At 46.4% G+C, this 25,126-nt stretch overlaps 1 protein-coding gene across 2 annotated transcripts in view; it reads left to right on the top strand.

Moving 5' to 3' along the window:
- Window positions 1-25,126, top strand: part of INF2 (inverted formin 2) — a 126,469-nt gene that overhangs the window by 42,498 nt on the left and 58,845 nt on the right. For both annotated transcript variants that reach the window (XM_075330311.1, XM_075330310.1), the window contains exons 2-3: window positions 21,382-21,775; window positions 22,195-22,310. In XM_075330311.1, coding sequence (XP_075186426.1) covers window positions 21,382-21,775; window positions 22,195-22,310 — 510 coding nt within the window. The remainder of the gene's footprint in view (window positions 1-21,381; window positions 21,776-22,194; window positions 22,311-25,126) is intronic.

Genomic DNA, 25,126 nt, shown 5'->3' with positions numbered 1-25,126 from the left:
ATTGTGCTCATTCATAACCAGAAGCCATGTTAGATTATCCCTGCACTGCAGAGCTCAGGACTCCGGCCTGTGACGCCACATGGAGCTTCATTAATGTCTCCAGCTGATTCCTCCCATCCAGCAGAGCTGTCCTCTCCATCACACACTAATTACTAATGATCACACACACGCCAGGGCTGTGCATTTATGGCCGTGTTCACACAAAGCTTTCTGAGGCTTTCAAACAAAACACTTGAGTTTTTCAAGCAGAAACCAAAACAGGAAAGGCTTCTTTTTTTGTGAGGGTTTTTATATTTTTAATTTCCTGACACTTTTAGGTTTTGTGCACATGTTAAGTATTTGGTGAGGTTTTTACCTCAGTATTGGCTACAAATACTGAGGTAAAAAAAAACCCAAAAAAAACTTACCAAATACTCAACATGTGCACGTGACCTTATTGCAGTCTTTTACCAAGGACAGGGCATTTTTTCATTTCTATCAGGTGGTTTTCAAAACCACTTCAAAAATTCTCAAAAGAAAACCCTCATATGACTATGCGCACCCTGAAATTTTTTTTTAGGAGTTTTTGCTGCAGAAATTGAGTGAAAACTCTCCAAATCTCAAAAACTTTAAGGCCCTAATCAATGAAGAGTGGCAATATTCACGCCGGTCTTGATGGTGTCGTAAAACATCAGGGACATCTAATAAGTTGCTTACGAGTGACTCGCCATAAACCTTCAAGTTGGTAACTGGAGTAAGATTTTTGGCATAAGGAACACTGCATAGGCTACATGCGTATGCTGCTGTTTTTTCTGCAACCAAAACTACAACCAAAACTGCACCTTATCGGAGAGAGCCTGGAAATGTAAAAAAAAAACCCGCTTGTAATATAGGTGCGTTTTTGGTGCTTTTTTGGTGCCAAAAAAGCACCAAAAAACGCACCTTTTTGATAGCATGCGTTTTTCCTTGCATTATCATGACAAATGTTGACAAAAACACAAGAAAGAATGAACATGCTGCTTCTTTTTTGTTACAAACTTTAGTAAAAAAAAAAAAAAACGCTGACAAACTGCAATGTGCGCATAGGAAATCTGATTTCTCATAGACTTTGCTGGAAGGTTCTGACAAAACTGCACCAAAAACGCGACAAAAAACACAGCATGTACATGTAGCCTTAGGCTATGTGCGCACTTTGCGTTTTTTTCATGCTTTTCCGCAGTGTTTTCAACTGCAGCGTTTTAACGCCAAAATGCATGCGTTTTGATTCTCCAGCAAAGTCAATGCGAAATTGGGATTTCTTGTGCGCACAATGCTGTTTAAAACGCAGGGTTTTGGATGCAGAAAAATTATCAAAAACTCTGCGTTTAAAGAAGCAGCATGTCAATTGTTTTTGCCATTTTGGCAGCGTTTTGCTAACATTAGAGTCAATGAGAAGTTTCAAAACGCATTCTAAATCAAAATCCTAGCGTCTAATATGCTTTTTTTGATGCTGAAAGCATGCTTTTTTGACAAATTAAATACATGCGTTTTTGACATTATATTAAGGGCATGATATGTCCCTTTACACACACACATAGTCCGACAATTACATTTATGAAAATCAATAATTTAACGTTATTTTATACATAAATATTAGCACATAGTTAACATTTTATTAAAATCAGCTATTTTGTGTATGATTTTAATCATGATATGCTATCATTTTTTCCCCTTTTTTTCATAGTGTTTGAATGTTTAAACTTTATTTAGCAGTGTATTTGTCTTGAAAACGCATCTGACTTTAAGCAATGAAAAATCATGTAAATCGTGGTAAAAACGCAAGCGTAATTATAGTGTTTTTGTGATCAAAACCAAATTTGACAAAGACAATTTCTGCCAGAGGATGCGTTTAGTACTGCAACTAACTCAACGCAAAGTGCGCACATAGCCTTAGACCAGCTGTTGCTTTCCACCCCATATTGGCAGAGGTACGAGAAATGGGTAAAAATAAAGACTCACTTTTAGGTCACGTGCACACTGTGAGTATTTGGCGAGTTTTTTTACCTCAGTATTTTGTAGCCAAAATCGGGAATGGGTAAAAAAAATCCAGAAGTGGTGCTCGTGTTTCTATTGTACTTTTCCTTTGATTGTTCCACTCCTGATATTAACTACAAATACTGAGGTGAAAGCGTCACAAAATACTCGTGTGCACGCGGCCTTACAGATACTGAGGTAAAAATCTCACCAAATACTCGTGTGCACGCGGCCTTACAAATACTGAGGTAAAATCTCACCAAATAATCAACGTGTGCACATGGCCTAAGTCAAAATCAGGAGTGGAACAATCAGAGTAAAAGTATAATAATAACATGTCACCACTTCTGCATTTTTTTCACCCACTCCTGGTTTTGGCTACAAATACTGATATAAAAAAACCTCATCAAATACTGAGGTAAAAAAAACCTCATCAAATAGTGAGGTAAAATATTGTATGTGTGAACGTGGCCTTACAACGACTCGCTGTGTATGTTTTTAGTCTTTTTGAGTTTCTTTTAACTGGTTCATACTTATGAAAGCCATGAAGCAGCTACGAGAAATTATCTGATCATTTTTCAGGCAGCTGCTCATTAGTGTCTCTACACATAGGCTACTTTCACACATCCGGTTTTTGCTCTGCGGCACAATACGGCGCTCTGCAGAAAAAACGCAAACGTTTTTTTTGCCGCCGGTTGCGTTTTTTTTTTGCATAGACTTACATTAGTGCCGTATTGTGCCGCATGGGCTTGCGTTCGGTCCGGTTTTTGCCGCATGCGGCAGATTTAGCCGATGCCGCGGCCGGATGGAACATTGCCTGCAACGTTTTTTGCTCCGGCAAAAAAAACCGCATTGCGCCGCATCCGGCCCCTGCGGCGCATTTTCAATGCATGCCTATGGACGCCGGATGCGGCACGATGCGGAAAAAAAACGCATCCGGACGCCGCATGCAGTTTCTTCCACTGCGCATGCTCAGTAGCGTGTCGCAACCGGAAAAAAACGGACCGGCCGCATGTAAAAGCTTATGAAAACGATGCGGTGTTTTCGCCGCATCCGTTGCATAGGTTTCACAGCTGGATTGAGCTGCACGGCTCAAACCGGATGTGTGAAAGTAGCCTTAGGTAAAAAAAAAAAAAAGACACTGATGCCAATGACTGCAAATGAACCAAAAAGGTGCCAGAGAGGACATTTCAGGAAAAACACCACCCACATTTTCCTCAAGCATCTTCTGCCTCACAAAATCAACGGGTACGCCGCCTGTATATCAAAGACGTCTTGTGCACTCACTCTCTTAGATGCTCAGACTATGTGTTTGGAGTTTTTTGCTGGGTTTTTGGAGCAAAAACTCTTTAAAAGCCACAAAGAGTTAAAAAAAAATCACAAGTTGGATTTTATTTTTAGAGAACATCTGCTCTGAAACTCCAATAAAAACTCAGTGTGAATATGCTCCTTTTTTTTATAAAGACTTTATTTTACTGAGGCATTTTTTTTTTCTTAAAGCCATTTTTGCCCCTTTTTGACTTTTTTTTTTTTTATCAAGTTTAGAGCAGATTCTAGGAGTAATCCGACTAAGGGCTGCTTCTCACTTGTGAGTTTCTCGCAGTAGAGCAATGCGAGAAAATCTCGCATTGGAATCGGACACATGTTCGTGAATGATTCAGCTCTCATCTGCGATTTTTTTCTCAGTCCAAATCGGACTGAGAAAAAAATCGCAGCATGCTGCTTTTTTGCGAGTTTCTACTGCGAGTTTCTCCAATGCAAGTCTATGGGAGCGTGTAAAAAATCGGATGTCACGGGACGGCACTCACACCATCCTAGTGACATCCGATTTTCTAAATACATTTCTCGCATGTTTCCTAAAACACTGGAAACGAGCGATGTCTCCCAATGTCTGTCAATCACTATTCTCTGTCAGTCGGTCTCTCCCTCTCGGTCTCTATTCTCTCTCTGTCGGTCCGTCACTATCTCTGTCCCTCTCTCACAGTCTGTCGGTCAGTTTCCCCCCTTCTCTCATACTTACCGTTCCCCGATCCCCGGCGCGGCGCTGCACGGCTGTCACACTGCTGCGGCGGCTTTTACTATTTTGAAAAAGCCGGCCGCTCATTAAACAATCTCGTATTCCCTGCTTTCCCCGCCCACAGGCGCTTATGATTGGTTGCAGTGAGACACGCCCCCACGCTGAGTGACAGGTGTCTCACTGCACCCAATCACAGCAGCCGGTGGGCGGGTCTATACTGTGCAGTTAAATAAATAAATAAATAAATAATTTAAAAAAATGGCGTGCGGTCCCCCCCCAATTTTAATACCAGCCAGATAAAGCTATACGGCTGAAGGCTGGTATTCTCAGGGTGGGGAGCTCCACGTTATGGGGAGCCCCCCAGCCTAACAATATCAGCCAACAGCCGCCCAGAATTGCCGCATACATTATATGCAACAGTTCTGGAACTGTACCCGGCTCTTCCTGATTTGCCCTGGTGCGTTGGCAAATCGGGGTAATAAGGAGTTAATGGCAGCCCATAGCTCCCACTAAATCCTAGATTAATCATGTCAGGCGTCTATGAGACACCCTCCATGATTAATCTGTAAGTTACAGTAAATAAACACACACACACACATGAAAAAATCCTTTATTAGAAATAAAAAACACAAACACATTCCCTCATTACCAATTTAATAAGCCCCAAAAAGCCCTCCATGTCCGGCGTACTCCACGGACCTCCAGCGTCGCTTCCAGCATGAAGGTGACAGGAGCTGCAGAAGACACCGCCGCTCCGGTCACCTCCAAGCAGCAACTGAGGTGAGTAGCGCGATCTGCTGAGGTGTCACTGAGGTTAATCGCTGTCACCGCTGGATCCAGTGACTGCGGGTAACCTCAGTGACAGCTCAGCCGATCGCGCTACTCACCTCAGTTGCTGCTTGGAGGTGACCGGAGCGTCGGTGTCTTCTGCAGCTCCTGTCACCTTCATGCTGGAAGCGACGCTGGAGGTCCGTGGAGTACGCCGGACATGGAGGGCTTTTTGGGGCTTATTAAATTGGTAATGAGGGAATTTGTTTGTGTTTTTTATTTCTAATAAATGATTTTTTCATGTGTGTGTGTGTGTGTTTATTTACTGTAACTTACAGATTAATCATGGAGGGTGTCTCATAGACGCCTGACATGATTAATCTAGGACTTATTGGCAGCTATGGGCTGCCATTAACTCCTTATTACCCTGATTTGCCAACGCACCAGGGCAAATCGGGAAGAGCCGGGTACAGTCCCAGAACTGTCGCATATAATGTATGCGGCAATTCTGGGCGGCTGTTGGCTGATATTGTTAGGCTGGGGGGCTCCCCATAACGTGGAGCTCCCCATCCTGAGAATACCAGCCTTCAGCCGTATGGCTTTATCTGGCTGGTATTAAAATTGGGGGGGACCGCACGCCATTTTTTTTAATTATTTATTTATTTCACTGCACAGTATAGACCTGCCCACCGGCTGCTGTGATTGGGTGCAGTGTGACACCTGTCACTCAGCGTGGGGGCGTGTCTCACTGCAACCAATCATAGGCGCCTGTGGGCGGGGAAATCAGGGAATACGAGATTGTTTAATGAGCGGCCGGCTTTTTCAAAATAGTAAAAGCCGCCGGAGCAGTGAGAAAGCCGTGCAGCGCGACGCCGGGGATCGGTGAGTATATGAGAGAGGGCTGCTAACTTCAGTCACTCAGGGGATTAGCGGTCACCAGTGAGCCCTTCACTGGTGACCGCTAATCAGGACGCGGCACAGACAGAGCCGCAGCATGACAATGAAATCGGGTTAAGTTCACCCGAGTTCATTCTGACAGTGCGGCTCTGTCTGTGTCTGCTGTCATCTGCCGTTCAGCTCTGCTACATGGCTGTCTGTGTCTGCTGTCAGCGGCCATGTAGCAGCGCTGAATGGCAGATGACATAGTAAAAAATACGCATTACACACGCATTACACACGCATTACACACGCTAGTAAAATCTCAGAAATAGCATCGCACTTGCGTTGCACTCGCACCTAACGTGAACTAAAATCAGCCGAGTATTTTTCAGCCCAGTCGGACCGATTTTACTCGCATAGATGTGTTTCCACCCTAAAAGAAGTAATACAGACTTTTTTTTTTTCTTTATTTCCACCAAACACTCAAAAAACTCTTCATAAGAACATGAGTGGACTTGAGATTGAAATGAATAGCAAGAATATTTCAGGTGCTTTTTTTTTTTTAAGAGACTTTCATGATGGCTTTTAAAGCAGATCAGCACCAAAGAACTAGCTGAAAAATCCACTTCTAAAAAAACAAACAAAAAAAGTCTTTTAAGAGACGCCCTGATTGGTGCAGTTTTATGATGTGTTTTAATTATAATAGTGTGGGTTTTTGCATTGTTGCAAAAACTTTGCCAAAACTGTAATAAAAATTGTGTGAAAAATGTGTCAAAAATTTTTTTACAAGATGCTTTTTTTTTAAATGAGGGACAGCAGTTGGTCATCATGCTGCAATTTTCTGCTACAGCCGTATCACTCGCACCCATTCAAGTGAATGGATGCGAGAAAAACATCGGACTGCACTCTGTTGTTATCCAAATGCAGTGCGATATACGCACAGGCTGACATTGGAGGAGATGGGGGGATTAACCCCTCCCTCTCCTCCTCAGCGCCCGCCTTCAGATTCGCAGCTGTGACCCAATTGAAAGATTGGGTCACAGTCGCATGACACTCAGCTCACAGCAGAGCCTGAGGCGGGGGTCAATAGCATATCCCATCCGCTGCTGTCACATTGGATGCCATACGCTCGTGTGAGTCCAGCCTAAGGGCTTGTGCGCACGTTGTGTAATTGCATGCATTTACGCTGTGTATAGCACAGCAGTGTAAATACATGCGTCCTGCGTCCCCTGCACAATCTATAAAGATTGTGCATGACACGTGTGCACGATGATTTTATGAACGCCGCGACTTTGGTGCTAAAATTTTGACCCAAATTCGTGCGTTCATAAAATGAGCATGTCAATTGATTTGTGCGCTAAGGATGCAGTCCACTCTGTCTATGGTGGGGGCAGCAGCCATAGCGCATGAAATCGGCTTTTTTTGTACAAAAAAAATGCCTCCATTATGCAATGTTTCTGCAGCGATTTGACACGCCAAATCAATTAAGGCAAAAACGTGCGTTTAGAACTGCAAGTAGGACGACGCAAAGTGCGGTCATAGCCTTACACCAACGGATTACCTTCCTGTAGGGTATATGGATGTTATAGGAGTGACTCTCATCATGGCAAAATTTCAATAGCCATCAAGTAACACAGATGTTATATTTTCCGGTTGCTTGTAACTAGTGATGAGCGAGCACTCCCATGCTAGGGTGCTCTGTACTCGTAACTAGTGATGAGTGGGCACTACCATGCTCGGTACTCGTAACTAGTGATCAGCGAGCACTACCGTGCTCGGTACTTGTAAGCTAGTGATGAGCGGGCACTACCATGCTCGGGTGCTCAGTACTCGTAACTAGTGATGAATGGGCACTACCATGCTCGGGTGCTCGGTACTTGTAAGCTAGTGATGAGCGGGCACTACCATGCTCGGGTGCTCAGTACTCGTAACTAGTGATAAGCGGGCACTACCATGCTCGGGTGCTCAGTACTCGTAACTAGTGATAAGCGGACACTACCATGCTCGGGTGCGCAGTACTCATAACTAGTGATGAACGGACACTACTATGCTCAGGTGCTCAGTACTCAAAACTAGTGATGAGTGAGCACTACTATGCTCAGTACTTTTAGTTGGATGCTCGGATGGGCGCAAATTATGTCCCGAGTCAAAATGAAAGTCAATGGAGGACTCGCGATCTTTCGGAAAAATGCTTGAGTTCCGCATTGACGTCCATTATACTTGAGTACACAAGTTGCGCCCATCCGAGTGTCCAACTGCTGGTTACGAGAATGGTAGTGCTCGCTCATCAGTAGTTATGAGTACTAAGCATGGTAGTGATCGCTCATCAATAATAGAGGGAAAATTGTGCCATGCTCCAGCGGACACTGTGTCCCTGCTCTCTCCGTAGAAGTAATATTTCTAAGAAAGAACATTCATGAGAGCAATATACCACAGGTGATGGCGTCCCTGCTGCTCTATATAATGGAGCTGCACCCTCTTTAAAGCAGTGCAGTCTCGGTGACGTGTGCATGTGGCCTTATTTCAATAAATGACAGACCGGAGAACATGCACAGAACGTGCTGTAGCTCCATTTTTATTTTTTAAATTTATTTATTTTTTAATTTTATTTATTTTTTTTATTTTTATTCTTTGTGCAGTAGTTTCTTCTACAGCTCAGATGAAGAAATAAATCTTTCCCTTCTATTGTTGGTCAGCGCTGACTTGTGGCTGAGCTGGAAAGCGTCCAGTCACCAGGTTTTATAATCACATTTACTGCAGATACTTTCGTTTTATAAGCAACATGATTTTATTATAAATGGTGACTAAGTTGTATTCTAATATATTTCTTTGTAGTCTGCATGTAAAACACTGAACATAAGCCTACTTTTCTATTTGAAGTCCCTGTTGACTTTACTAGGACCACACCCAGGACTGTGTAAAGGCCCCCACTAGTGATGAGTGGGCACTACCATGTTCAGATGCTCAGTATTCGAAACGAGCAGGTCAGACGCTCGGACAGGCTCCGCTCGAGTACTGAGTATAATGGAACTAAATGGGAAACTCAAGCATTTTTTGGAAGAGCTTCCAGAAAAATGTTTGAGTTTCCCAATGATTTCCATAATACTCAGTAAACGAATCAAGCCCGTCCGAGCTTTCGACTTCTGGCTACGAGCATCCAACCATGGTGGTGCTCACTCATCACTAAAGTCAACCCAATGTGCCAGTATTGACTGATATAGATGACTCGCCCACCCCAGGGCTATGGGACACCCGGTGCCGGGCCGGACTAGTCCGGTGGTAGTCAGTGGTGGCTGGGCCCGGCTCCGTGGCCCTGGTGGGTGTCAGTAGAATATGTGGCTTGCTTGTTAATGGTTGTGTTCGTGACGCCACCTGTGGTATGCGGCTATTAAGCCGCCGCTGCTGTGTGAGGCCACCGGGATGATGTTATGGCAGCAATGGTGGTACTGCTCCCCACAGGTGGAGCAATGCCCGGGGCACAGTTGGTGCTTGTGAATGTCTATGCAGCTGTAATAACAGAGACCACTCCAAGGGTGCAGTTCAAGTTCTTTTACTCACAGTTCTTGTCAGAGCTCTGTAGGACCCCTTGGACTGCTGGGACCACTGTCAGGGACCTCCGCCGTTTCTGGGTGATTCAGAGAGTAAAAGCCGGTGCCCTTCTCTTAGTGTCTCTTTCTTCTGCTGTCTTCCTTAGCCTTGCCTTTGTTAGGATAAACCTGGCTTGGCCTCCACTACAGCCTCCAGGCTGGGGGGTCACCTGTCGGCTGATTACCCCTTTTCTGAAGGTCTGCTATGGGTTCTGGCCCTGGGAGCTTACAACGTCCCTGGGCCTCGGTTTTTACTGTTTGGAGATGATTTTGCACTCCTCCAGTCTCTAGGGACCGTCCCCTGTCGCAGCTTAATCCCTCCACCGATGTTACTGTGGAACAGGCCACCGCAGCCTACAACTACCCGTGGCACTTCTAGGGCCCTTCTCTCCTTGGTACCTCTAGGCCTGCTCATGATACTTCCAGGACTACCCGCGGCCCTGCGACTCCTTCTGTTCCAACGTGGTGTCACCTGGACCTCTGGGTCCCAGGGTCTTCACCAGGAAGCGTCTCCTTCAGTTCCTCTGCTCCTGTCTGACTTGGAGCTTTCTTTCCTTCCTTCTTTCTTTCTTTTCTTTCTCCTCCTTGCCTGCCTCCAGCAGGCCTCCTCCTCCCTCCTTTCTCTCGTTCTTCTCCTCCAACTACATGCTGGCTCCTCACTCTCTCACTCTCTGAGGTAAAACTGAAACTAACTTGACCTTCCTCTCTGTGTCTGCTCTCAGATGGCTCCTCCCACCTCCCCAGTTGCTAAGCTACCACCCTATGGGAGCAGGGATGGGTCTTACAGCCCCTCTCAGCATGCAGCATGGGAGGGTTGCCTGCCACTTTCCCTGGTCCCAGTATGTACCTAACAATGGGTGTAGTGTGGATTTACCAGGGGACCGGAGTTCACTCTCTTCTTCTCCCAGAATGGGGCATCACACCGCTGGATGGGGTGCAATGACCTGTGGCGACGGAAGCCTCAGGGGCGCCACACTCCCCCACAGCAAATCCCAGCACGTCCTAGGGCTGAAAAACAACAAAAACATGTGGAAGAACTGCAAAACATTTTTGGTATGCAAAGTAATAAAACAATAAAACATTTCTTCCCTTTATGGGAGGCACATATCAGTGAACGTTGCGAACTTCTTATAAAGAAACTATGTGTGCACTTTCAGTTCATTGCACAGTTTGGGCACATCCCCCATAATTCTGGTAGGGGGCACAACGGGTGCAACTAATTACATTTTTGGCTACAACAAGTCCAGTAGCCCGACAGTTCGTTTCTTTCAATCAAACCATATTGGGACAAAATCAACCAGCCATTAAGTCCAATGGCCTGGTTACATAGGACACATAAATAACATACCAGCCACTAAGTCCAGTGGCCTGGTATGACATGACACATACACTTCCACCGGGGCCCACATTCCAGTTCAGTGGCCCGGTAACACATAAACATGGGGGGTGACGTCTTCAAAAAGCATGAGGGGCAGTACAGCAGGAAAGGGTGTCATCTTCGAAAAGAACTTTAGGGAAGAACACAAGGGACATCTTCAAAAAGAATGAGGGGCAGACAGGGGCTATATACAGTTCAGCTGCTTCTTACTTCTTTACATGTAGGGATTCTTCTCCGGCTCCCCACCTGGCAGCAGGTAGACAGCGGTCAGCACAGTCTGCATCTGCTGGTCTTGGCGGGCCGCGCCTGGCATGGCGGCGGCCTGTATTGGAGTCGCTGCTGTGACCGATTCTTGACGGGCCGGGCTTGGCGTCGCTGCTGCAGTGTGGATGGGCGTCGCTCCGGCGGCGAAATCTTGGCGGGCCGCACCTGGCGTGGCTGCGGCCTGGATCGGCGTCGCCGTGCCGGGCATCTCTCCAGGGACCGCGGGCATGGTAGCGGGGGTTTGGGCACTCGCGCTGGCAGGGGCATTAAATGACTCACCCCTCAGCAGCATCTCCGGTGTTCTGGCGGTTGCTGCTCCACGCGTCGCTTGCCGGATCTGCTGCATCACCTTCGCCTGCAGCCTTTCACACCACTGGTCCATCTCCCAGCCCACCAGTCAGCGGAGTCTAGCTCTGGATCGCTGCGTGTGGACGCCATTCTCTCTGCGTCTCCTTTTGCACGATCTCCCAGCAGCAGGCTCGTCGCTTCTTCTAGTAGCAGACTTTTGATGTTGCTCAGCAGCAGGCTGGTAACTTCCCGCTCCTTCATCCTGTCAGCCATCCTCCCGACCTCAGCCTTCAGCTCAGCGGCAGTCACAGGCCTGATCCAGGTGAGCTCTTCCTGGCCTCCGCTTACAGGAGCCATCTTCTCTCTCTGCTGGTCTGGCATTTAGACTCTTTCTGCCAGCCGGCCAGCTTGTCTAGTCGCCATTTCTTCTTCTTCCGCCTTCTATGGCGGGCACCGCTTCGCGCTCTTTTCTTGGACAAGGGGGCGGGGCTTCTCTTCGCGCCCTTTCTTCTTGCACGCCCCCCTTCTTCCCGCTCTCAGCAGCGCTAATGGCGGCGGTTTCTCAGTAAAGTACACAGTCTGTCACACGGTTCTCCAGGCGCACAGTACCCGGTTAGACCGGGCACGAAATCCTGTTCGTGACGCCATAGTTGACTCGCCCACCCCAGGGCTATGGGACACCCGGTGCCGGGCCGGACTAGTCCGGTGGTAGTCAGTGGTGGCTGGGCCCGGCTCCGTGGCCCTGGTGGGTGTCAGTAGAATATGTGGCTTGCTTGTTAATGGTTGTGTTCGTGACGCCACCTGTGGTATGCGGCTATTAAGCCGCCGCTGCTGTGTGAGGCCACTGGGATGATGTTATGGCAGCAATGGTGGTACTGCTCCCCACAGGTGGAGCAATGCCCGGGGCACAGTTGGTGCTTGTGAATGTCTATGCAGCTGAAATAACAGAGACCACTCCAAGGGTGCAGTTCAAGTTCTTTTACTCACAGTTCTTGTCAGAGCTCTGTAGGACCCCTTGGACTGCTGGGACCACTGTCAGGGACCTCCGCCGTTTCTGGGTGATTCAGAGAGTAAAAGCCGGTGCCCTTCTCTTAGTGTCTCTTTCTTCTGCTGTCTTCCTTAGCCTTGCCTTTGTTAGGATAAACCTGGCTTGGCCTCCACTACAGCCTCCAGGCTGGGGGGTCACCTGTCGGCTGATTACCCCTTTTCTGAAGGTCTGCTATGGGTTCTGGCCCTGGGAGCTTACAACGTCCCTGGGCCTCGGTTTTTACTGTTTGGAGATGATTTTGCACTCCTCCAGTCTCTAGGGACCGTCCCCTGTCGCAGCTTAATCCCTCCACCGATGTTACTGTGGAACAGGCCACCGCAGCCTACAACTACCCGTGGCACTTCTAGGGCCCTTCTCTCCTTGGTACCTCTAGGCCTGCTCATGATACTTCCAGGACTACCCGCGGCCCTGCGACTCATTCTGTTCCTACGTGGTGTCACCTGGACCTCTGGGTCCCAGGGTCTTCACCAGGAAGCGTCTCCTTCAGTTCCTCTGCTCCTGTCTGACTTGGAGCTTTCTTTCCTTCTTTCTTTCTTTCTTTTCTTTCTCCTCCTTGCCTGCCTCCAGCAGGCCTCCTCCTCCCTCCTTTCTCTCGTTCTTCTCCTCCAACTACATGCTGGCTCCTCACTCTCTCACTCTCTGAGGTAAAACTGAAACTAACTTGACCTTCCTCTCTGTGTCTGCTCTCAGATGGCTCCTCCCACCTCCCCAGTTGCTAAGCTACCACCCTATGGGAGCAGGGATGGGTCTTACAGCCCCTCTCAGCATGCAGCATGGGAGGGTTGCCTGCCACTTTCCCTGGTCCCAGTATGTACCTAACAATGGGTGTAGTGTGGATTTACCAGGGGACCGGAGTTCACTCTCTTCTTCTCCCAGAATGGGGCATCACACCGCTGGATGGGGTGCAATGACCTGTGGCGACGGAAGCCTCAGGGGCGCCACATAGACACCAATCTTATAGCTAAAGCAAGCAATATACACAGCTTACATTTCAAAAATGCTTTATTAACAATAAATTCTGGTAAAAATGAATCAAAGTGGGACCACCCAGATGACGGATGGAATAATTACACATGGGGGACACGGCAGTTCTGGTGAGAAAAACACACCACCATATACCAGCAGGATAGTAAAAAAGGTTATTAGGATATGTGCCTAGCAGTGGAAGTCACAGCCAATCTATTACAAAGTATATAAATATTTAATAAGTTACTATGTGTAAGGACAGTGAGATTAAAGTTGCAAGGCACAAATCATATTACCAAGAAGTAAAGTATCCAAAAGGTATCAGTACAGCGGCCTCCACAAACACTGACGCGCGTTTTGCAACTACCTTGCTTCGTCCAGGAGTGATGCAAGGTAGCTGCGAAATGCGCGTCAGTGTTCGTGGGGGCTGCTGTACTGATACCTTTTGGATACTTTACTTCTTGGTAATATGATTTGTGCCTTGCAACTTTAATCTCACTGTCCTTACACATAGTAACTTATTAATTATTTATATACTTTGTAATAGATTGGCTGTGACTTCCACTGCTAGGCACATATTCTAATAACCTTTTTTACTATCCTGCTGGTATATGGGGGTGTGTTTTTCTCACCACAAGTGCCGTGTCCCTCATGTGTAATCCGTCATCTGGGTGGTCCCACTTTGATTCATTTTTACCAGAATTTATTGTTAATAAAGCATTTTTGAAATGTAAGATGTGTATATTGCTTGCTTTTAGCTATAAGATTGGTGTCTATATTATGTAGCAAGCATCTGATGATATTGTGGCATTGGTGTTATAGTATTGGCTGATAGCCTAATGCAGGGTTCCCCAACTCCAGTCCTCAAGGGCCGCCAACAGTGCATGTTTTCAGGATATCCTTAGCATTGCATGGGTGTTGGAATCATCAACTGTGCAGGTGATTAAATTATCACATATGCAATACTAAGGAGACCCTGAAAACATGCACTGTTGGCGGCCCTTGAGGACTGGAATTGGGGACCCATGGCCTAATGTGTATGGAGGTCTCCCAACGCTCCATCAATAGGTGACGTCAGTCTAGAGGAAGATCCAGTCGTTGGCACTTCAAAGGTTCAGTCCTTTTTGTTCTGTTCTGAGATAAACTGTTAACCATGACTCTTTTTAAGAAAACTCAGGAGTATGAGGAAGTCAGAGGAGAGAGCTGTTGACTTCCTTGCTTAAAGGGATCCTCTCAGGACAATATTACTTCTGAAACTAGTGACTTGGCTGTATAGTTCCTAATATAACAATAAAAATGATATCTGTCTTATAGTAATCACATGTGTCAGTACTGAGAAATTAACCTTTTAATCCACATTCAAATAGACTTAGACGTGCATTGGGGGGCATGGTGATCCAAACAGAGTGAACTGGCACGCCCCCAATGCACTGCCAGGTAAAATTGGCTTCAAACCATGATTTCTCAGTGCCGGCACATCAGATTCCCACAAGCCAGATATCATTTGTATTGCTGTATTGTGATCTATACTAGTTTCTGTAGTAAAATCGTCCTGGACGGTTCCCTTTAAGAATGGAAGTCGGGATTGAGATAAGTGTACTGTAAGGTTCCCTAGTCTGTACTTTTTGTTTGGGATCATTCATCCTGCTGGGCTGGAACAGATTGCAAATAAAAGGACTTTTATGTAGATGCCCATTGTGAGGAAACTAGAATTTCCTTCCTCTTGGTGGGCTCAGAGATTGGAATTAAAATGTTTGTCAGTGACTGAATATTTCACCCTCTATGTTTTGTTATACACCAGACATATCATTTTTAAGGTGGCGAGGGCAAACTGACTGAGCGAGGGCATGTGGGCTTCTTGTAATTGCCCAAGTCATTTCCCAGGCCCTTTGACTAAGTTCCCAGGTTGAGAAATCTCAGCGGATTTTTTGTGAAGTATTTCCTTACGAAATATCCTCTGTATTTTACACTGTCAGCATAGTTAATGGGATTTTAAGAAATCTCATGTCCATGCTGCAAAATATATCCACAGCGTAGATGGACAGGAGCTGGGGGTTTTAGATGACTTGACATGCTGTGGATATGGGTGAGATGTTCACCATTTCGCAATGATATCCGTAGCGGTATATACTTCTGCGGGTGGTCCAAAGTATGTTCTGTGAGGACCTAGCATTAGGATTTGTTTATAGGGGGGCATTCAAACGACCGTACAAAGCAGTCTGAGATCGGATCGCAACGTTCGGACTTGGCCAAGGATCTCCTAATAGACAGCTGCATAGAAATATATATCAAGCTATCACGCTCAGGACGGGAGATCCCCGGCCAGTCCGAGCATTGTGGTCCAATTTTGGACCAATTTATACGGTCGTTTGGATGCACATTTAGAGATCATTGAGAAGCGCCTCTTGTAAGATGTCGTTTTGTTTTTTTTTTTAAACAAAAAAAATAGTTCTTTTTCCATAGCTAATACAGGTGAAGCTCAAGAAAAGTGAAAAACCGCAGCAATTCGCAGCCGGTCATTGTAGATGCTGTAGCTTTGACTGTTTTTCCTTTTGGGCTCTCCGAAGGCAGAAACTAATAGGGAAGGTGTTTGAGTTATGTTATAATACCAGCACATGAGTCCCACAGGTCTCCAATAGCTCACCCCATTAGGATATGTGCACACGTTTAGTATTTGGTGCAGAAATTTCTGCACCATTTCTGCATCTCTTGGCAAGAAAAGCGTGAATGCAAAAATGTGCCTTTTGATGCATTTTAGGTGCATTTATAAAATATATATATATATATATATATATACACATATATATTTTTTGGTGCAGAATTTCCCCATTCATTAGTATGGGTGAAATCTGTAGCAAAAACTCTGCAAGAATTACATCCTACAGCCTACAGATATAAATGTGCACAGAGAAAATACTCAACGTGTGCATGAGACTTCAAGATTCCCATTCATTTTGCTGGCATTAGGGTTCCCTTCAGGTTTTGTGTCAAATCTGCACTCAAAAAGGCTTTAAAAAAAAAAAAGCAAAGTGTGAACACAACCTTAGGCCTCCTTCACATATCCATGTCTCCGGTACGTGTGACGTTCGTTTTCACATGTACCGGAGACGTGGACACTTGTGGACCCATTAAAATCAAAGGGCTTGGTCACGCATCCGTGTTTTCACACTGACCATGTGTCCGTGTGGAGCACACGTGTGTCCATCTGCTCCACACGACGACATGTCCATTTTCTGCCGGCAGCACTGATGTCACATGAACTGCACACTGATGTGATCCATGTGATATTAGTCTGACACAAGTCACATGAAAATAAATAATTTTTATACTTGCCTGTCTACAGCGCTGCTGTCTCTGCCTCTGCTGTTACTTCCGGGTCTGCTCATTATGCTCATGAATATTCACTGCACTCAGTGTGGACCTGGAAGCAACAGCAGCGCTGGAGACAGGTAAGTTTACAAGTTCATGCTGTCCGCGTGCTAACCGGATGTCACACAGATAGCACAGGGACCGCACGCGTAACACACACATATGCACCTTCACCACGGATGGGTGAACGAGACCTTAAGATTTAGTTAATAAGCTGATTGTATGAGTATGCAGAATGAGCTTGCAGAAAATCTGGGGCATAATATAATACCAGATAATTGATGTACATATTGATGAAAATGGAAACGCACATTGTCCTGTGATGCGGACTTTACACCCTGCATCACTTCTTGGTCCCCCAGAAATTTAGGCTCGTCTTCTGAGCTACAAACATCATTTTAGTCTGTCTTTTAATATTGCTCATTTCTTTCTCCGGCTGGTGCCAGGTTTATTTCAAAGCATTTTTCAGTCCTCTGAGAGATGTGATGAATGACTAATCCCGAACAGATTATTTTTGTTTTCCGGAGCCATAAGGAAGTGCACGGATGATTCTGAATTGTGGCCAGTCTCTTAGGACCATTTCTCACGTCTGCTTTTCTTGCACATGTTCTATTAGTGTTTTTCTTTGTTAGAACGAGCACCCACCATAGTTTATGGGGCTCTTTACACAGCTGATTTTTGTCCGCAATTTAAAAAAAAAAAAAAAAAAAAAAACTACAATTTGCACATCAGAATCATCCATTTAGGTCCATGGAAAACGCTCCGTCCACAAATGAATGAAAATCTGGTCCGTCACACTGATGGAAAAAGGTCAATTTTCCATTTTATTTTTTTTTTATTTTTTTTTTTTTTAAAGAAATGGACTAATAAGGACGGCTTTACTCTACACTTATAAAATGGATTTCAATGGAAATATAAATATTATGACCTCTCATTCTTTAATAAGCAGAGAATAAAGCAGATGTTTCTTACTCCATTCTTGAACCCTACTAGAATACGGTGCTCAAAATTTAGTGAGAGTAATTTTCTGGTGTGCATTACAGTAAGTTTGTTGCCCCACTTTGCTAATTCCTATCCAATTTTTAGAATTGAGGGGGACACAAATCAACATTTGTGTCTATTGATTCAGTAGCACTCATGGGTCCACATAATGGAACTGTATGTTGCCATAAGTAAGGGATGTCAAACTCCAATACATAAAGCAACAAAATTAAGAACTTGAACAAAGTCACTGGCTAACCTGGTCACAGGCTCCACATAACCCTCCATACAGAATAATGGGCCCCACATAGCCCTCCATACAGAATAATGGACCCCACATAGTCCTCCATACAGAATAATGGGCCCCACATAGCCCTCCATACAGAATAATGGGCCCCACATAGCCCTCCATACAGAATAATGGGCCCCACGTAGCCCTCCATACAGAATAATGGGCCCCACATAGCCCTCCATACAAAATAATGGGCCCCACATAGCCCTCCATACAGAATAATGGGCCCCACATAGCCCTCCATACAGAATAATGGGCCCCACATAGCCCTCCATACAGAATAATGGGCCCCACGTAGCCCTCCATACAGAATAATGGGCCCCACATAGCCCTCCATACAAAATAATGGGCCCCACATAGCCCTCTATACAGAATAATGGGACTCACATAGCCCTCCATACAGAATAATGGGCCCCACATAGCCTTCTATACAGAATAATGGCCCCACATAGCCCTCCATACAGAATAATGGGTCCCACATAGTCCTCCATACAGAATAATGGACCCCACATAGCCCTCTATACAGAATAATGGGACTCACATAGCCCTCCATACAGAATAATGGGCCCCACATAGCCTTCTATACAGAATAATGGCCCCACATAGCCCTCCATACAGAATAATGGGTCCCACATAGTCCTCCATACAGAATAATGGGCCCCACATAGCCCTCTATACAGAATAATGGGACTCACATAGCCCTCCATGCAGAATAATGGGCCCCACATAGCCTTCTATACAGAATAATGGCCCCACATAGCCCTCCATACAGAATAATGGGTCCCACATAGTCCTCCATACAGAATAATGGGTCCCACATAACCCTCCATACAGAATAATGGGCCCCACATAGCTCTTCATACAGAATGGGAACCACATAGCCCTCCATACAGAATAAGGGGCCCCACATAGCCCTTCATACAGAATGGGCCCCACATAGCCCTCCATACAGAATGATGGGCACACATAGCCCTCCATACAGAATAATGGGCCCCACATAGCCCTCTATACAGAATAATGGCCTCGCATAGCCCCCCATACAGAATAATGGGCCTCACATAGCCCCCCCATACAGAATAATGGAGCCCACATAACCCTCCATACAGAATAATGGGCCCCACATAGCCCTCCATACAGAATGATGGGCCCCACATAGCCCTCCATACAGAATGATGGGCCCCACATAGCCCTCCATACAGAATGATGGGCCCAGATAACCCTCCATACAGAATAATGGGCACCACATAGTCCTCCATACAGAATGATGGGCCCCACATAGCCCTCCATACAGAATAATGGCCCCACATAGCCCTCCATACAGAATGATGGGCCCCACATAACCCTCCATACAGAATGGGCCCCACATAGCCCTCCATACAGAATGATGGGCCCCACATAGCCCTCCATACAGAATGATGGGCCCACATAACCCTCCATACAGAATAATGGGCACCACATAGTCCTCCATACAGAATGATGGGCCCCACATAGCCCTCCATACAGAATAATGGCCCCACGTAGCCCTCCATACAGAATAATGGGCCCCATATAACCCTCCATACAGAACAATGGGCCCCACATAGCCCTTCGTACAGAACAATGGGCCCCACGTAGCCCTCCGTACAGAACAATGGGCCCCACATAGCCCTCCATACAGAATAATGGGCCCCACATAGCCCTCCATACAGAATGATGGGCCCCACATAGCCCTCCATACAGAATAATGGGCCTCGCATAGCCCTCCATACAGAATAATGGCCCCACGTAGCCCTCCATACAGAATAATGGGCCCCACATAGCCCTCCATACAGAATGATGGGCCCCACATAACCCTTCATACAGAGCAATGGGCCCCACGTAGCCCTCCGTACAGAACAATGGGCCCCACGTAGCCCTCCGTACAGAACAATGGGCCCCACGTAGCCCTCCGTACAGAACAATGGGCCCCACGTAGCCCTCCGTACAGAACAATGGGCCCCACGTAGCCCTCCGTACAGAACAATGGGCCCCACGTAGCCCTCCGTACAGAACAATGGGCCCCACGTAGCCCTTTGTACAGAAAAAAATGGGCCCCACGTAGCCCTCTGTACAGAATAATGGGCCCCACGTAGCCCTCCGTACAGAACAATGGGCCCCAAGTAGCCCTCCGTACAGAACAATGGGCCCCAAGTAGCCCTCCGTACAGAACAATGGGCCCCACGTAGCCCTCCGTACAGAACAATGGGCCCCACGTAGCCCTCCGTACAGAACAATGGGCCCCACGTAGCCCTCCGTACAGAACAATGGGCCCCACGTAGCCCTCCGTACAGAACAATGGGCCCCACGTAGCCCTCCGTACAGAACAATGGGCCCCACGTAGCCCTCCGTACAGAACAATGGGCCCCACGTAGCCCTCCGTACAGAACAATGGGCCCCACGTAGCCCTTTGTACAGAAAAAAATGGGCCCCACGTAGCCCTCTGTACAGAATAATGGGCCCCACGTAGCCCTCCGTACAGAACAATGGGCCCCACGTAGCCCTTTGTACAGAAAAAAATGGGCCCCACGTAGCCCTCTGTACAGAATAATGGGCCCCACGTAGCCCTCCGTACAGAACAATGGGCCCCAAGTAGCCCTCCGTACAGAACAATGGGCCCCACGTAGCCCTCCGTACAGAACAATGGGCCCCACGTAGCCCTCCGTACAGAACAATGGGCCCCACGTAGCCCTCCGTACAGAACAATGGGCCCCACGTAGCCCTCCGTACAGAACAATGGGCCCCACGTAGCCCTCCGTACAGAACAATGGGCCCCACGTAGCCCTCCGTACAGAACAATGGGCCCCACGTAGCCCTCCGTACAGAACAATGGGCCCCATGTAGCCCTCCGTACAGAACAATGGGCCCCACGTAGCCCTCCCTACAGAACAATGGGCCCCACGTAGCCCTCCCTACAGAACAATGGGCCCCACGTAGCCCTCCCTACAGAACAATGGGCCCCACGTAGCCCTCCCTACAGAACAATGGGCCCCACGTAGCCCTCCCTACAGAACAATGGGCCCCACGTAGCCCTCCCTACAGAACAATGGGCCCCATGTAGCCCTCCCTACAGAACAATGGGCCCCACGTAGCCCTACGTATAGAATAATGCATCCCACATAGTCCGCCATATAGTATTATGGGCAATACCTCCATAAATTTGAGGATGGGCTTCCAGTATAGAGGTGCAGAATAACCTCATTGAGTTGTATAGGTGGCATAATACGTCTCCCCAAACTTTGAGCTTGTATGCAGTCACGATACAGCCATGCATGAGCCCAAATACCTATAGAACAAAGTGGAGCTTCACCTAAACTTTACATATGCGGTCTTGATTTGACTAACGTTCCGCTCTATTTGCCAAATATGTCTTCATTGTTAACTTCATTGTCCACATCCAATCAAGGGCAAAATGTGCATGGATTTTGGGAACTGGGCATGAAGAATTAAGCTAATTTCTGGCTGTCACGTGCCCTCATCTGAGCGCCATGATGGTTCATTGTTCAAAACTTTATTTTGCTTTTTCTTTTTCTTTAGGAAACGGTGCCGAAAATGTCACTGAGCAAAAAGTGGGCCTCCCTGAAGGAGAAACTTTCACCTCAAGAACCAGACCAGAGTGAAGCCAACTTGGAGAATGCAGACCCTGAGCTGTGCATCCGCCTCCTGCAAATCCCATCGGTGGTCAACTATTCTGGCCTGAAGAAGAGACTCGAGAGCAGCGATGACAACTGGATGGTTCAATTCTTGGAGCTCAGCGGCTTGGACCTTCTGCTGGAGGCTTTGGACAGGTTGTCTGGTCGAGGAGTTTCCAGGATTTCTGATGCTCTCCTCCAGCTCACCTGCATTAACTGTGTCCGAACATTAATGAATTCCCATAAAGGAATAGAGTACATTGTCAATAATGAAGGATATGTCCGGAAACTGTCTCAAGGTGAGTATGAGTTCTTGTAGTTAAGGTACATGTGGCATCAGAAAATGACCAGGTTTTTATGTGAAATGTATTCTTTTACAATGTTCGGGTTTTTTTTTCAATCTTCCAAATCACTGCGTATGTGTGTGTGTGTGTGTGTGTGTGTGTGTGTGTGTGTATGTATGTGTGTGTGTATATATATATATATATATATATATATATATATGTATGTATATAATATAAATATATATATATATATATATATATATATATATATATATATATATATATATATATATATATATATATATATATATATATATATATATATATAAAATGGTCTTTGATCTCATAAAAAGTTTTCAGGTCATCCAGAAGCGGGTGGATGGATGGATTGAATCTTTTTGTTCTAATGTATTGCTCTTATATCTTGTTTCCAGCTCTTGACACATCCAACGTGATGGTGAAGAAGCAAGTGTTTGAACTGATTGCAGCGCTGTGCATCTACTCCCCAGAGGGCCATGCTTTGGCTTTGGATGCTCTTGAGCATTATAAGGTAAACGATTGAATAGATTGTGCACACTTCTTCCACCATGTGATCCCCTTCCATTGGCCTCCATTATCAGATGCAAAATTGCAAATTACTAGTGATGAGCAGGCACTACCATGCTCGGGGGCTCGATACTAGTGATGCTGGCACTACCATGCTCGGGGGCTCGGTACTCGTAACTAGTGATGAGCGGGCACTACGACGCTTGGGTGCTCAGTACTCGTAACTAGTGATGGGTGAGCACTACCATGCTGTGGTGTTCGGTACTCGTAACCAGTAGTTGGTTCTTGAATGGGCGCGACTCAAGTACCCAAGTTATAATTGAAGTCAATGGGGAACTCTAGCATTTTTCTGGAAGTTTTTTTTGGCAAAATGCTTGAGTTGCGCCCATCCGAGCATGCAACTGTTGGTTATGAGTTCCGAACACCCCAGCATGGTAGTGCCCGCTCACCAATACAAATTACCATTTTCTGTACCCTAAGGGAAAACCCTAATCTGTAGCTGTCAAATTTAAAGGGGTTGTACAGAGACTACAGCTTAGCGCTTTACTCTACCTGTTTCAGTCTTGTAGACTTTCCATGGAGAGGAGGTAGAAATGCTCAATCTCTGCTCTTTCCAAATGGGGAACTCTTGACCCTCATTCTCATTACCGATGGGGGTCCCCAGTGTTTAGTTCACCATGAAGTTGTCACTCATCATGAATATAACATACACTGAGCTGTAACAGATAATTTTGGGTGATGTTATTTATTTTTTTAATGGCAGTCAGCTCGAGCTGGATCTATAGCGACTTGATGGATGAATGCTCTGTAGGCAGATCAATTTTGTGCAGAATAGATAGGTCCACCACGGTCTTCTCCACTGTTTTCTTGAATGTATGATGAAGCAATCAGGTTGCTGGTCTTCCTCTTTGCCTTGTTCCTTCTACTCTTCGGACCATGATGTCCTTCTCCAGTGATTGCTCTCTTCCTATGATGTGTCCAAAGTAGGCAAGTCATAGCTTGGTGATCCTTGCTTTGGATCTTGTGCACCCAAGATACGTCCACCAGGGTCTTCTCTACCATTATCTTGATTGTATCAAGCCATTGGGTTGCTGGTCTTCCTCTTCGCCTTGTTCTTTCTATTCTTCTGACCATGATGTCCTTCTCCAGTGACTGCTTTCTTTGTATGTTATGTCCAAAGTAGGCAAGTCCGTAGCTTGCTGATCCTGAAGTCGAGTGACATGTCTGGCTTGATTTCTTCCAAAATTGATTTGTTTGTCCTTCTTGCCATGCAAAATTAAAGGGATTGTATCATTTGGTCACAACCTGTTCCCTAAAGTCAATTTCACACGTCTCACATTCTGAGTATGGACCAGATGCCCTGAACTCCTCTGCCTATCTATGAGGCTGCTGCGTTTTAGGCCAGGAGACCCATAGCTGGTCCGAATGGTTTTAGGGAATAGTCAGCCTGATATATTTACATAGATGTCCCCTCCTGTATCTACAGTATTCATTCGTCAGACATTACATAACCCCACATGAGTCGTGATGTCCTTGTATAGTAACGTGGCACTGAATATTTATGGAACGTTTATTTCCATCCCTCGACAAATTCTTCCTTTTAGAAGTTAATGGCTGAACCCAACGAATTGAAGAGGAGGAAGCAAAACATGAATAAATGAATTAGTGAAATATTGCGTTACTGCTCATTACACCCCGTAAATGGAGATCTGGGATTTCTCAGCACATCCTAATTAGATACAACATGTGTTTTTGATTCTTACATTGATCTTAGTGTTATACATTGTGCAACAAGCGGGAAAGTATCTACCAGATGAGAGGGAAAGTGTCAGCAGAAAATTACCTATTGTTTATGTAGCGCCCCTGAGCCACTCAGGGCACTACAAGGAACTGCATCCTCTTGGGGATGCAGGACCCCCCCGGGACCTGGAGTACCAGTGCCGATACCACCAAAGCACAACCAAAATGCTAGTTCTCCACTCCATACCGGGCATAGAGGGTTAACTATGAAAGGGGATGGTCGCCTAGAGGTAGGAACAAGTCTCAGGATTAGCGAGTCTGGTGGGAGTGGACAAAGGAGTCGGTGGCACATAGTGAGGTGTGCGGACATGCCTGAGCTGGGTCTGTGCAACAGTAACACGGTAGCATGGGAGAGAGGTCGGTAAGGCAGGTATGGATAGATACCGCTGGGACCGGAGCACGCACGGGGCACAGGGCCCTAGATTAGACACCAGTTTTACACAGCTTGATAATCACCTGCCTGGTTAGGAAACCTTCACGGACTTCACCGAACCAAATAATCCAGGGGCATCAGCAGTAAACTTTGATCGGGGTTCGGACACTTACCTCCCCACAGGGTCCTCACTGACCGCCATATAGAGAAGGAGACTGTAACCCGCAAAAGGGACAGTCGGGCCCCAAATGCGCCACGTTACGGGGACCCAACCAATAGAGAGTGTCGGGGACAAAGCAACCTGGGTCACTACATTGGCACTGGTCCTCCAAGGGACCTGAACCAGTAATCTAAGGGTCTGAGTGAGTAGAGACTGTTCAAGACAACCTGGTGTGGTCTCCGTTATTACCCCTCACATCTCCCAGGCACTGCCCTACCTGCGGAGGGCCTAACATCATTGCTGCTACCACCACCAGCTCTGGAAGTACCCACATTCAGCAGCGGCGGTTCTACACTTTTAACCGCAACCCGCAGGTGACGTCACATATACTAACTTTCACCCCTACTGTAAATACCCCCTTTTTACAAAAGAAGCCCCAGGGCACGAGACTGGGCAACGGCCACCAGAGTGACATTCCCATTTGCAA

Source organism: Anomaloglossus baeobatrachus, chromosome 12 (assembly GCF_048569485.1).
Source record: "Anomaloglossus baeobatrachus isolate aAnoBae1 chromosome 12, aAnoBae1.hap1, whole genome shotgun sequence".
In the NCBI taxonomy this organism is placed as follows: Eukaryota; Metazoa; Chordata; class Amphibia; order Anura; family Aromobatidae; genus Anomaloglossus; species Anomaloglossus baeobatrachus.
This window is presented reverse-complemented; position numbering and strand designations above follow the sequence as displayed.